The sequence below is a fragment of the Felis catus genome, chromosome A2 (assembly GCF_018350175.1).
Source record: "Felis catus isolate Fca126 chromosome A2, F.catus_Fca126_mat1.0, whole genome shotgun sequence".
NCBI lineage: Eukaryota > Metazoa > Chordata > Mammalia > Carnivora > Felidae > Felis > Felis catus.
The window spans coordinates 26,525,643-26,539,259 of NC_058369.1; the positions used below are offsets into that span (position 1 = coordinate 26,525,643).

General features: G+C 52.3%; 1 protein-coding gene and 1 long non-coding RNA gene across 11 annotated transcripts in view; one reads left to right on the forward strand and one right to left on the reverse strand.

Annotated features, from left to right (window-relative positions):
- LOC111559428 overlaps positions 1–13,617 on the forward strand; it is a 110,998-nt gene that overhangs the window by 95,203 nt on the left and 2,178 nt on the right. The window contains exon 2 of the long non-coding RNA XR_002740288.2: positions 7,224–7,286. This is a non-coding gene — a long non-coding RNA (uncharacterized LOC111559428). The remainder of the gene's footprint in view (positions 1–7,223; positions 7,287–13,617) is intronic.
- The window catches only part of FAM3D (FAM3 metabolism regulating signaling molecule D), a 34,450-nt gene continuing 24,762 nt past the window's right edge, over positions 3,930–13,617 (reverse strand). For 9 of the 10 annotated variants that reach the window (XM_045051760.1, XM_019823510.3, XM_023249888.2 and 6 more), the window contains 4 exons: positions 11,258–11,308; positions 7,648–7,732; positions 6,793–6,919; positions 3,930–4,319 (listed from right to left, as the gene is read on the reverse strand). In XM_045051760.1, coding sequence (XP_044907695.1) covers positions 4,230–4,319; positions 6,793–6,919; positions 7,648–7,732; positions 11,258–11,308 — 353 coding nt within the window. In that variant the 3' untranslated portion in view covers positions 3,930–4,229. The other variant, XM_045051762.1, reaches the window with a different exon arrangement.

Genomic DNA, 13,617 nt, shown 5'->3' on the forward strand with positions numbered 1-13,617 from the left:
GTTTTGGTGGTACACCTGATGGTCATCTGGGCTCCCTTTCATCATTTGGAGGATGTGCCAGCAGAGACCTGCCCCTGGTTGAGGAGGAGGGGAGGCGGGAGGGGGCATGTCCCATAGTCTCAGCCTCACATTCCCCAGCATGCAACAGCACATACCCTTTATTCATGGAGACCTGACCCTGTGGGTGACAATTCCTACATGCTGGGTGTCTTGTCTCCTAGCCCAGGCCCAGGCTCAGTCCCATCCAGTTGGCCTTGGCCGCTGCCTCTCTTGGGGTGGCTCCCCCAGAAGCCGACTTTGGGGTGAGGATTCTCATGCAGATGATTTAAAATTTTTTTAAATGTTTATTTATTTTTGAGAGAGAGAGACAGAGAGACAGAGACAGAGAGAGGCAGAGAGTGAGCAGGGAGAGGGCAGATAGAGAGGGAGACACAGAATCTGAAGCAGACTCCAGGCTCTGAGCTGTCGGCACAGAGCCTGATATGGGGCTCGAACTCAGGAGCATGAGATCATGACCTGAGCCAAAGTCGAATGCTTAACTGACTGAGCCACTCAGGCACCCTGCAGGTAATTTATTAAGGATGGGCTCCTGGGGGACACACGTAGGGGAGTGGAGGAGCAGGACAGGAAAGGGGAAACAACCAAGCAAAGGGACACTTTCAGGCCAAGTTCCAGCTTTGGTTTGATCCCATGGGGAGCCCTGGACTGTAAATTGCACCTCATGGTTGTCCTGCTGCAAGACAGGGAGCTGGGCTTTCTGGTTCCCAGCCAGGCGGTCAGGAGCTGTGGACCATCCTGTAGTGATGTAAACTCCCACACTTGCTGGCCTCTCTTTTTTGCCCCAGTGAGCAGAGGAGGTATGAATAGCCTGAGGGCAGTTCTCCAAGAGGAGTGAAGACTGGTCGAGGGGACCTGGGTGGGGCACCAGCCATTCCAGTGTGCTGCCTTTCCAAGCTCCCCCTCTCCAGGAGACGCTGTCCCCAGTTCTCTGAGTCATCTCATTGACGCTTTCTCAATCTTCTTTAAAGTGCTGTGCGAGACAGCTTTTAGAAGAGTGCCACGAATCTTCTCTCACAACCAGGTGGCCATCCCATGTCCTTTCATTTTTTTATTTTTATTTTTTAAAGTTTGTTTATTTATTTTGAGAGAGAGAGAGAGAGAGAACACAAGCCAGAGAGGAACAGATTGAGAGGCAGAGAGAGAGAGAGAATCCCAAGCAGGCTCTGAGCTGCCAGCACAGAGCCTGATACAGGGTCTGAACCCACGAACTGTGAGATTGTGACCTGAGCTGAAGTCAAAACTCGGCCCCTTAACCGACTGAACCACCCACGCACCTCCCATGTCCTTTTATTTTATTTTTTTTTTAAATATTTTTTTTCAACGTTTATTTATTTTTGGGACAGAGAGAGACAGAGCATGAACGGGGGAGGGGCAGAGAGAGAGAGAGGGAGACACAGAACTGGAAACAGGCTCCAGGCTCCGAGCCATCAGCCCAGAGCCTGACGCGGGGCTCGAACTCACGGACCGCGAGATCGTGACCTGGCTGAAGTCGGACGCTTAACCGACTGCGCCACCCAGGCGCCCCTCCCATGTCCTTTTAAAATAGGGACCACTGCTAAGAGCTCTGCCTAGCCCTAGCCATGGACTTACTTTAGAAGTCCTGGGGTGCCTGGGTGGCTCAGTCGGTTCAGTGGCCGACTTCGGCTCAGGTCATGATTTCATGAGTTCGAGCCCCGCGTCGGGCTCTGTGCTGACAGCTCAGAGCCTGGAGCCTGTTTCAGATTCTGTGTCTCCCTCTCTCTGACCCTCCCCCATTCATGCTCTGTCTCTCTCTGTCTCAAAAATAAATAAACGTTAAAAAAAAAAGAAGTCCTTATTGTTTTTTTTAAATAAAATTTTTTTTTAATGTTTTTATTTATTTTTGAGACAGAGAGAGACAGAACAGGAGAAGGGGAGGGGCAGAGAGAGGGAGACACAGAATCTGAAGCAGTTCCAGGCTCTGAGCTGTCAGCACAGAGCCTGATGCGGGGCTTGAACTCATGGACATGAGATCATGACCTGAGCTGAAGTCAGATGCTTAACCACCTGAGCCACCCAGGTGCCCCTGTTTTTTTAAATTTTATAAAGTATTCTGAGAAGTGAGTCAGCTAAGTGAAGAGGAGTGGTGCGGTCAGGGTCCAGGGCCTGCAGAAAACCCCCATTCAGCTGGCCTCAGTCAGTCCTGGGGATGTGGAAGGAAGGGCTACTGGGTTCAGCGGGAGCCCTTTGTTAGCACTGACTGTCAGGTGTGAACAGAAGGCCCTGCCACGTGGAACAAAATGGGAGGAGTGGAGCACATCCAAGCTGCCAGGCATTCTCCACCATGCACATGTAAGGAAAGGTCTGCAGAAGAGTCAGTTGGTGGCGGGGGGGGTGGGTAGGGGGGGCACCTGGGTCACTCAGTTGGCTGTGCATCTGGCTCTTGACTGTGGCTCAGGTCACGATCTCCAGGTTTGTGAGTTTGAGCCCTGCCTTGGGCTCTGTGCTGACAGCACAGAGCCTGCTTGGGATTCTCTCTCTCCCTCTCTCTCTGCCCCTCCACTGCTCATGCTCCCTCTCTCAAATAAACTTAGAAGAAAAAAAAAGAGTTAGGTGGGGCCACCAGCAAACTCCCCCTTTAATCCCTGAGAGTGATCTGCACTGGGAAAAATGGGGGAATGGGATCGTGTGGTGGGGGTGGGGGGAGCAGTGCCTGGCTGGGTCCCCTCTTCTGACTTCTTCAGCCAAGCCTGCTCAAAGTTGTCCTCTCAGGCTTTGAGCACCGATCTTCACCCTACTGGGACTGCAGCCCAAGTCCCAGCCACCATGGCTCCTGGCAGAAGGTTCCCACACTCTGTCCCCTCCACCCCAGGCCCTCTTGGCACATTTGAAGCCCTGCTAACCCCATGGCCCCGCACCACTGGTTTACACGGGACTTGAGCTGCTGCTGGTCTGCTGCATAGGGTGTTCGCACCTCTCCGTAGGTTTTGCAGCCTCTCCAGTTCACGCTCCAGGAGCCCGGGTACCAGTGCTTTCTGCTCCCATGACCCCCGCCCAGGATCTGGTCTAGGCACTCCCTGCTTGGCCCTTCTCAGAGACCGCAGGCAGGGTCTTTGTACATGTCCCTTGGGCCTTACCACCTCAGGGGGCTCCAGTGGCTGGTATCAATGCCTCTGGGCTAAGGACTCTCTGCAGAGCCACAGATGGCCACTCTGTCCTCTGTAGGGTGGACAAAAAGTGCTCAGGAATTCGCATCAGCCCCAACACTAGCAGCACCCTCCCTAGCAGTGACTGACAGGACTGATGCAGACGCATCTCAACCTCGCCCTGGCTGAGAGATCTCTGGTGTGTGTATTCTACACGGATTCCCGGGGATCCTTGTGGGACTGAGCTCCACTTACCCACAGCTGTAGCAGAGCCAATAACACACCCTTTACTGGCTACCTTCCTCCCCTGTCTTACTTCCACACCCCCATTGGTGTTTTCTAGAATCACTTCCCAAGTAAGTCTCAGGGGCTGCTTCTGCAGAACCACTCAGAAACAGCCAGAAGGTCTTTCCTGCAGCCTGCCTCTTCCTCCCAGTCTTCCTTAGGAACCCCCCCTCCCCCGCCCCTGCCCGCCCGGCTCAGGCTCTGGATTCTCCATCTCTCATTCCAGCAGCAGATCAAGGCAACATGTTCTGTGTCCTCCTCTGGCTCTCTCTAGTCCTGTGGGTTTTACAGCTTAAGCTGAGAGCAAAGGATTCATTTACCCTTCAGCAAAATCTCTATGAAACCAACCTCCTTTCCAGCTGCCTAACCTGGTGCCCGAGGCTGTCATCGACCTGTCCCAGCTTGTGGCCCAAGCAAACCCGGCCTGGGCCAGTTTGATCTCAGGGAGAAACACTGCACATCGGAAGGTCAGAACGTTCATTCAAAGTCAGCAAAAATAAAATGTAATTGTGCGCCGCAGGTATGGGCAGTCTGTCCTTCCTCGGGAGTGACAGCCCTCCTGTTCTCTCCAGAGCAGACGGGCTCTGGAAGGATCCCTGAGTCTGGCCACCTTGGGTGAGCCGCCTCAGCCCATGAGAGGGGTCTGCTTCCAAACAGGGGAGGTGCACAGTGCATGGGGACTCCCCCAGCACTTTCCACAGGCCTCTTGGCCCCCTTTTCATCGCTGCAGTCAGCTCTGACTCCTAGAGTAGCCAGAAGCTTCTTTGGTCCACAGCTACCCTACGGTATCTTCCGGGGAACACAGCCTTCCAGCTCCAGCAGCTCCGGCCAGCCCTCGTATTTGTTTGTGTTTGGGTTGTTCTTTAAGAACTAGAGAGAGAGAGAGAGAGAGAGAGAGAGAGAAAGAGAGAGACGTGGCCCACAGGGGAGGCTGTTCAGAATTCACACCTGAATTGTCATTGTGCTTTTAAACCTCATGCCTTCACTGACTTTGTTCTGGCTTTGGCCCCATGGGGAGGTGGTGGTGTTGGATATAACCAGCCCATTTCATAGGAGGGGAAACTGAGGCTCAGAGGGACTACAACTTGCCCAAGGTTTTACAGAGGGGATCAGAGCTCAGTCATCCCTCAGTGCCTTGGGGGTGGGGGGCGGCGGGGAGCACCAAGCGTGGGAGGTGGGCTTGCCGAGCATTAGCTCCTCTGCCAAATTCTCTATCAGCCCCTCTAGGACACCCCCAGACAACCAGAACAATGAGAAGAAGCATCCTAGCAATTCGTGAACACTTGTCCTATGCCAGGCACAAAGTACCTTATGTTTTTATTCCTTATGGTAGCCCCAGGAAGGGCATACCATTATCATCCCATTCTATAGATGGGGAGCCTGAGGCACAGAGGCCCAAAGTAACTGCCTGTGGCCACTTAGTTGGTAAGTGGCAGAACCACTTTGTAATATTAATTAAAAGTAAATAGACTAAAATCAGTTAAGATTGTGTTTAAAGTGCCTGGGCTTAGTTTACGGAAGAAACGAACGTAAGTGGCAAAGTCTACCAGTGGGATAATCGTGGCTCACCCTAGGGAATAAAGTCATTCTAGATGCTGCTTCTCTAACGCCCAGCACCCCGTGTGTGGGAACAAAGGACTGGGTGGTTTCGATCACATTGTGGCCTCCGATTCATTTCTGGGTGATGGGTCGACTTGCGTGCTTCTTCTTTGCTGTCTTGGCCCGGTTTTGATGGGTTTGGAAGCTGGGCTTTATGAAGAACCGCGCCTGTGGCCTGAAGCCTCTTCCCTGCCTCCCGCCCTGCCCCCTCCCTGCACCTCACACAGGGATGCGCTGGAGCCCCCGCCCGATGTCTGTGGCCTTCACCCGGAGGCTCCCTCCTTTTCTCCTCCAGCACAAGCTACTTTGTATAGTCATTTTTAAAAAGTAATTTCTAACGACCTGAATTCATTCTCTTAGAAACTCACGCATACAAACAAGGCCAGCATTTTCTAGACAGGGCAAAAACCGTTGCAACCGATTGTGGTCCCCCCCAACCTGGAGTTCAGCCTCCTGACGCTGTCCCTCCCTGCCACCCATGGCCCCTTCCCTGCAGGCTGCTGTGCCTCTTGTCTGATTGCTGCCTGGGCCTCCTCCCTGCCTTCTCCACATTTCTCCGTGCTCAGCCGGGGAGGCTGTGCTAAAAGCATCAGGACGAGAAATCTTTGTGGAGGCAGGCTGACCTGATGACAGCTGCATCTGCATCGCTGAGTAGCTCAGACCTGAGCAAGCTGGTTAAAACCTCTCCATGCCTCCGGATCCTGGACTGTGAGATGGGAGGATAATTGTACCTGCTTCATGTGGGAATCAAAGAAGGCGCTGCAGGTAGCTTGCTCAGCCGAGCCTGCACAGAGCAAGTGCTTGCTGAATGCTAGCTAGTCTTTCTTATATATCAGTCTGTGCTTGTCCCTTTCCTGCTTAAGCCTTCCATGGCTCCCCACTGCCTTCGGGATAGAATTCACGCACCTCACTAGACCTTTATGCCCGAATCATCGACTCTTAGCTGCCTTCTGGGCAGAACTGAATGTTGTCACCTCCAAAGATGGGGCTACTTCATGCTCGGGGAAGATCTGGCTAGTTCTCCCACATTTTGGAACTGCTCTGAGCTGGGGACGCACAGATGGGGGACAGGGAGAGAAGGTGCAGCATTTCCCTGCGGGTTCCCAATGCTGCCTTAACTCCCCTTTCCTCCTCTGAGCATTCCTGAGACTCCACTGCTGGGGGGCCTCCCAGACCCTGCTTGGGGACACCCCTGGGTAGTGACCGTGGAGCCACATGTCATGGACCCCTGCTGACCCCTTCCATATCAGGTGGGCTCTCCTGTGTCCTCCTCTTGATGCAAGTTTACTCTCTCCACAGGGAGCTTAGAAGGGGCAGCTCCTCTGGTCCAAACCTCTCTCTTCAGGTGGGGAGCCTGAGCCCTTGTGGGGAAAAGGGGTGTGGCTTAGGTTTCCATTGGGACCAGAAGCTAGGCATCCCCCCTTCGCTGGGCTTCCCTCTCTGCCTGTCATGCAGGCTTCATCTCTACATTCCTTTCTCTTTTTTTCCATGCTCTCTTGCCTTCATCCTTCTTTTCTCCTTTTCCTTCTCTTTTTTGGTACTTATCTGATAATTTATTATGACCCACCTCCTTGCAAAATAGTCAAGGCCACTTCCTGCTGGGGGATTACCCAGTCAGGCCACCCTGACCTCTAGGGGTCCCCACACCATTCTTCCAAGCCACCCCAGTCCTTGTCCATCTATCCCTGGCAACTTCCCTCCACCCCACCCACTTCACTGGGATGGGATGCCACCAGGAACCCACCTGCTCAAAGGGGCTTTTGTCCTTGAGGTCTTTGGCTCCTAAAAAGACCCAGCTATCTCTGAAGCCCAGCTGCTTTGCATAAGAACTGCCCAGGCTGGAGAGGAGCTTCCTGGTCTCATCATTCAGTCTGCAGAGGAGCAGAGAACACGGTGAGGTGGAGGGGTGGGGGAAGGGTCAAGTTCTCAGGCCCTTGGCCTACAAGCAGAGTTGTGTTCAGGAAGAACAGGGCTGAGTGGCAGGGACTTCTCTCAAGAAGCCACTTGGAGGGGGCTGGAGAGGTGTTAGTACAATTTTGCTTCTGTTTACAAATATGCATGTTTATTTGGAAAATATGGAACATCACAGAGGAACTAAAAATTAGAGTCTCACCCCGCTTGACATAATCATTATAAAATTTTAATATATTTCCTTCATGTCTTTTTTTCCCACAGGTACTGTGGGATCATACCAATGCTTTTACAAACTGCTTCTTTTTTTCCTCTTAATGCTAAAAGGTGAGCATTCTTCCATATCCTTAAATTATTTTCTATATCATTTTTGATGCAATATATCCATATATATATATGTGTGTGTGTATATATATATATATATATATATATATATATAATATGTCACCTACCAGCATGTGTCCTAATTTCTATAACTAGTAGGTCTTTATTGGACAGGGACAGTGTGTCCAGTTTTTTACTGTTGTAACCAAGGCTGTGATGGGCCTCCTAGAACATGTACACTTGTCTGGTTATTTCCCTAGGAAAAGTTGCCAGAAGATAGAGCCAGCAGGAGAGTGGGAAAAGGCACTTAGGGCTTGGAAGCATTTGGTTTGCCATGGCCTGGCAGGTGGAGGTTCCCACTTACCTGGTTCCTGGGTCGTCATAGGAGGCCACCAGCACGAGTGTGCCCTCTGGAATTTCTTTAAGGAATTTCACCAGCAGCTTCACTTCTGCGGGAGGAAGGAAAGCAGGGTGCTGGTCATTTAGGGGAAGTGGCCACTGGTCATTCTCATTCTCTGCTACTGCTCTGATGAACCAGGAGTGGCCAGCGGCAGGCTGACACTGAGCTCCGTCTGAAGCTCTGGGGCCGGTAGGATGGCATCCGGGGTGGAGCTGTCTGCAGCCCTTGTCCAGGGGAGAGCAACGTGCACAGAGCAAGGGTAGCCTCATTCAGGTGGTTAAGCGTGGACATTGGAATTTGAAAATTCCACAGGCAATTCAGATGTGCAGCCATAAGTGAGAGACATTGCCCTAAGGGCCCTTGGGGACCTACACCCAAGGTATGGAGGTCTTTGGCCCCTAAGAAATCATCTCTCAACATCTCTGGGCTCTTTGCATACCCTCCACCACCTCCTTCTACACTAGTTAACAACCTAACTTGTCTGTCCTGACTTTAGAGGATAGACCCACTGGACCACAGGCAACTCAGGTCACTGAGAGAGAACATTAGTGTCCTACAGATCCCCAGCTTACACCAAAGAGCAAGCTCCCTTTGCATCTTGAACACCGCACTGCAGGTGCAAAATCTGTGCATTTAACAGAGACAGGCCTAGCTGCAGCACGTTGGGGAGGGATCAGCACCCAGCTGGAGCTTATCTTTATGGCCATCTTTGCTGCATAAAAAGTGATAACTTATGGCAGCGATATAGGTTCCTTTTTAAGATTATTTAGGTTAAAAAAGTGAGCTGATTCAAAGGAAAATACTAATAATTCAGACGGTACCCTGGACATGGCATAAAGTATGCAAGGGGCTCTTGAATGGCTGAAGAAGTATGGGCAAGACTGGCCTAGTGGGAAAATCAGGGCTGTATCTGTCACACGAGGATGATCAGTAGCACTGCCCAGAGAATTTTTGTAAAGAGCAAATGTGACGATGACTCTCGGGCATACAGAAAGTGCACTATAATGGAACTGCAATTCTTAGCAGCATCTGTAACATAATTTTGGGGGCCCGGTGCAAAACGAAAATGTGGAGCCTTTTGGGGCACCAAGCTGGCTCAGTCGGTAGAGCATGTGACTCTTGATCTCTGGGTTGTGAGTTTGAGCCCTACGCTGGGCATAGAGATTACTGAAAAATAAAATCTTAAAAAAGACAAGGAGACTTTCGTTAAAAAAATATTAAGAATTTCAAGATGGCAAAACTAGAGCATCAAACCAAACCCGAATTCGCTCTAAGCACAGGGCCCTGTATGGCCACTCCACCCATAGGTCCATGCCCATGAAGACAAGCCAGTTCTTATATTCCCTGAGGATCCCTTGGACCTAGGGGAAGAATCAAGTCCTGAAAGCCAAGGTCAGCTGTCAACCAGCTCAGTAACACAGAGGCCTGTGTAGTCCATGACCACAACCTGTCCTCAAATGCTTCTGTTTTTGGGTCCCCGTCAGTCATGATTACATTCAACTTGATAATATGGCAATATAAAATTCAGTTTTTTTAAAGTTATTTTTTCCCCCTTTTCATTCTGACAATGACCTCCTTGCTTCTGAGCCCTGTGGATGGAGTGAGGGAGAAGGGAAGAGAAGGCAGAACACTGAATGAGCCCCCCAGGTCCTTTCTCCAGCCAGGCAGGGGCCCTCCCACTGATTAGTGTGGGTTACCATTCAATCCCCGCGTCAGTCTCATGAAGTGGACACTGTGGATTCCCTCCATTTTACAGATGACAGAACTGAAGTTCAAGAGGTGTCATTGCCTCACCCTGAAGTCTTTGACTCCAGAGACTGGACCTTGTCCATAAACCTGGCCCCCGGCCACCCTGAACACCTGGGGGGGTCCTGGACAGAGAACAAATGACATCCTCTGGCCCTCGGCCAATAGTCTGCCCCACGTTCTTCTCACCCCTGTCTTAGCTCTGTCCCACACCAGGAGGGGACTTGCGTGCCTGCATGTGGACACCCCCAGTCTGCCGGTCCAAGCTCTGTCCACACCACCCTCCCCTCCAGCAACTGCCATGCCCTGGCCAACCTTCAGTCCTAAAGGTGTATCTGTGGCTTCTGCCCAAGGGGGTCACACCTCGAAGATGTCTGCATGGGCCCTGATGCAGGCTTCCAGTCGGCACATCCTCTGGCCTTGCAGACCCTACCTGCGAGGTGGGACTCAGGTGGAGGATGGCCATCATAGGACCCATGGGATCCTCTGAAGCCCTGGGCACAGGACAGGGTGCCAGCTCGCGTCTCTAAGTGTGGTTACCTTCCAAACATTCGCAGCTGTGACTTCGGGCACCAGACTCCCATTTCAATGCCTCCTTTGTTTGCAAGGCCAAGAGGGCTTCCCACTTTCTCGCTGCCTGGCTTTGTCTCCTTTAGGCTTGTGAGGTTAGGTGGGCACAGTAGGGGAGTGATGCCCGAGCCTGGAGCTGGGCCCTGAGGTTGCAGGCACAGGGGAGGGTAGCCTAGCTGAGCTGGGCTCTGAGAAGGGGGGTGAGCTCAGTTCACCTATCCTGATAGAAACCGGCTTTTGCAGGACCAGGACTCCTGCTGCCTGCAAGGGGCCACTCTGCTGCTTTTCCACTCCTTATTGAGGCTCCTGTGTCAGAGGGAGGGAGGTGGGTTGCCAGCTGGGCAGTGGGTGGCATAATGGGTCTGGGACTTATTCCACCATGTTTTGGAAGATATCGGGATTGTTGGGTGAGAGTCCTGCCCCCACCATGGCTTTGCCAGTCAGCCTGTGGGCGAGGAAGCTGCTGGTGGGAAATTTCAGCCCAGGTAGGTCAGTGTCCTATAAGGCAAGGAGGACAGTGGGGTGGCTACATGCACAGAGAGGTTCAGAAAGCATGCCTGTGCACAGAGAGAAGAAAAGATGTCTGTAGAAAGATGCAGAGAGCTTGGAGCCTCAGAGATATCCTTTCCGGGCCTTGGGAGGCCTTGTCCTGTCCTTGGGCCCAGTGGAGACCCTGCAGCCTTAAAATATAATACTCTTCACCCAGCAGAGCAAACTAGGCCGTATGTCCTTGCCCTAAGCACTTCAGTGCACACATGCCTGGCCTCCACCTGCCAGCACCGGCATATCTTTGCCTGAAGGTCTTCTCCCACCTCCAGACCTTCCTTTGTGCCCTGGGGCAGGCCAGAAGTGTGGGAAGTGCCAAGGAATTAGGGGCAGGAGCACCCCAGCTCCCTTGCCCCTTGAGACCTCTCTGAGGCATGTGTTGGACACTGGCTCCTGAGTTCCAGTTGCCCGCAGCGTTCAGCTCGATGACACATCGCACTGGCTATCTTCCTTTCCCTGTCTCACTTCCCGCTGATATTTTCTGAGGTCACCTCCTTCCAAGCCAACCGCTGCCCTTGAATCCTTGTCTCAGGCTCTGCACCCAGGAGAGGAGTTTCAAAGACAGCAGGATGGCGTCCCACCCCCACCGTGCTTCTTTCTGGTTGTCTCCTCCGGAAACCAGAGCCGAGCGTCCTAACACCCCATGGTTCTCTTGCCACAGGAAGCGGCTCAGCCCACCCTGTGACCTCAGTGCCAACAGAGAGGTGCCTACCTCCAGAGTACATGTCGAAGCATTTCTGTGTTAGCACCATTCCTGTGGTTCCTAGGGATGAGAGAGCAAAACTGTGATTTCCTGGAATGTGTCATCCTGCCTATCGTTTTGCAGAAAATGGCTACTCTTTAAGGTCTAAAAATAGAATAATAATGGAGTAAAATCAGGTCCTGTGGAAAGCATGCAGCACTAAGTAGGTGCCCACTAACCTTTGGGCTGATCTGAGAGGTACAAGAACACAATGGTGGAGGATCTCTGGAATCGAACGGTATCCAGCTAATCTGGGTCTGTGTTTTGCCTTGCCACTTCCTAATGCACCACTTAGTATTTGGACCTCAATTTTTGCATCTGAAAAATGGGCTAGTAGTGAATAGGTAGTAAACACAACAAGATAAATTTCAGATGGAAAATAGTAATAAAAAGAACTACAGCCGTCATCATTATTCCTACCTAAACAGGAAACCTGTAATTTGAGTCCTCCGATTCTAGAAGGCAAAGGGACTTGCCGTGGGCTGAACTGTACCCAGTACTCGGAGTCTAGTAATCTGAATGGCGTTTGTGGGTTTTGCAAAGGGTCCAAGTCCAGAAAACCAGGTGTTCTGGGGAAGTCGCAGTTCTCACTCTCCGCCACTAGATGGGGGTGTTGCAGAGGGGATGGCAGATCTACGTTTCCACCCCTGGTCCCTTCCCCCTCGCGTTAGCTTGGGGATCCGGGAAGAGGGTGGGGATAGGGGCCTGGGTAGTGGAGGCTCTCCTGCTGGGTGGGGGAGCTCACAGTGCAGCCCTTACTGGACTCTCAGAGCCACGAGTGTAGGGTCCTTGGAAGGGGGGGAGGGGTCTATGTACACATGAAACTATGATCATGTGCGTTTGTGGATTTTTCTGGAATTAGGGGGAAAAGGTGCAGACTGAAGTTTCTTAAAGGAATCTCTGCTCCCTAAAAGGTTGAGAACTACCAATATTTACCGATCTTTTTGATGGCTTATTATACAGTTGAGACTGTGAGGCCCTGAGAGTGATTTGTTGGACTCCCCCACAGCTGGCATGCAGTAGGTGCTACATAGATGTTTGGAGAGGATTTTAGTCTAGGGAAGTAAGTAATTCAGCTGGGTGATTAAGACCTGGAGTCAGCCAGATCTGGGTTCAAATCTATTGGCTGTGTAACCTTGGGCAAGTTGCCTAACCTCTCTGAATTTCCATGTCTTACCTCCATACGGAGTCCATAGCTCCATTCTAGCATCGGGGTGAGGCCGAATGACATAGCACACAGTGAATGCTCTGTAACAGCTCTTGGTGTTACTGATGCCTGTGTTCGTCTTTGGGCTTTGTGAGGGGAGGAGAGGGAGGCCCCAAGCTAAGCCTGTCTCATTGGACACTAGTCACAGAGGTCGTCTCCTGCAGTGGCCCATTTCAGGGAAGAGAGAACCAGCAGGTTTCAGCCAGATGGGCTGCAGCCAGGGCCAGTTCCTGCCCTTCCCACTGGGGTGAGGGGTGGGGGTGTGCGTGGAGATTAGGTGAAACAGGCCCTGTAGACTGAGACCCCTACGGTCATCTGCTGGCATGCCCTCCCTGTAGGAAGCGGCCGCCAATGCAGTGAGTCAGGTCTTGCTGTCCTTCTCAAGACTGGAGGAGGCGTGCCCTGCTTGGCCTCCTGCCCCTCCCAGGCCCCGCTTTTCCTGGGCTGCCTTCCGACCTCCCACTCTGGGTGAGGCTCCATTTTTGCTTTAGGCTTTGACCTTTCCCCTGACTCGGCAGGATTTCTTGGCAGAAGGGGAATGTCTCCCTAGGAGTCCTATCCTACCCTGTCACTTCCTGTGTTCATGTGGTCATGACACACACACAAGCTTGACCTTTTCCTTCCGGAGCATCTGCTGTGCCCTTTTTTCCACCTGCCCTGACCTTTGTCCCAGGAAGTAGCTCTTAGATTCAGGGAAATGGCCTTCGCTCTCCAGCTAAGAGCCAGAGGCAGAGAGAGAGGAGGGTCTTGGCTGGGGCAGACCACCTGGTCCTTACTCCACCCCTGTAAACCCACCCCTCCTGAAATGTGTCCCTGTTTCAGGCATGGCTAGAAGTTGGTCTTCCTGCTGGAGATGCAGGGTAGTGAGGCTGTGGGCCTTCCTCCAGGTCTCCTTGCCCCCAGCCTCCCTGCTCCAAGCTGGAAGGAAGTTTCTGGAATGCAGGGCTGGACCCTCATGCCCTCCTCAAAGCCTTTCTGAGGCTCCCTATTGACTTTAGCTTCAAGCTCACACTTCTTAGAAGGCTTAGCCCCTCATCCTCTCGCCCTGCCTGCCTCCCCTCCATACCTGTCATCCTGCCCGCTTCTCTGTGTAGCCAGGAAGACCCTGTGTGGCCCCCAAGCC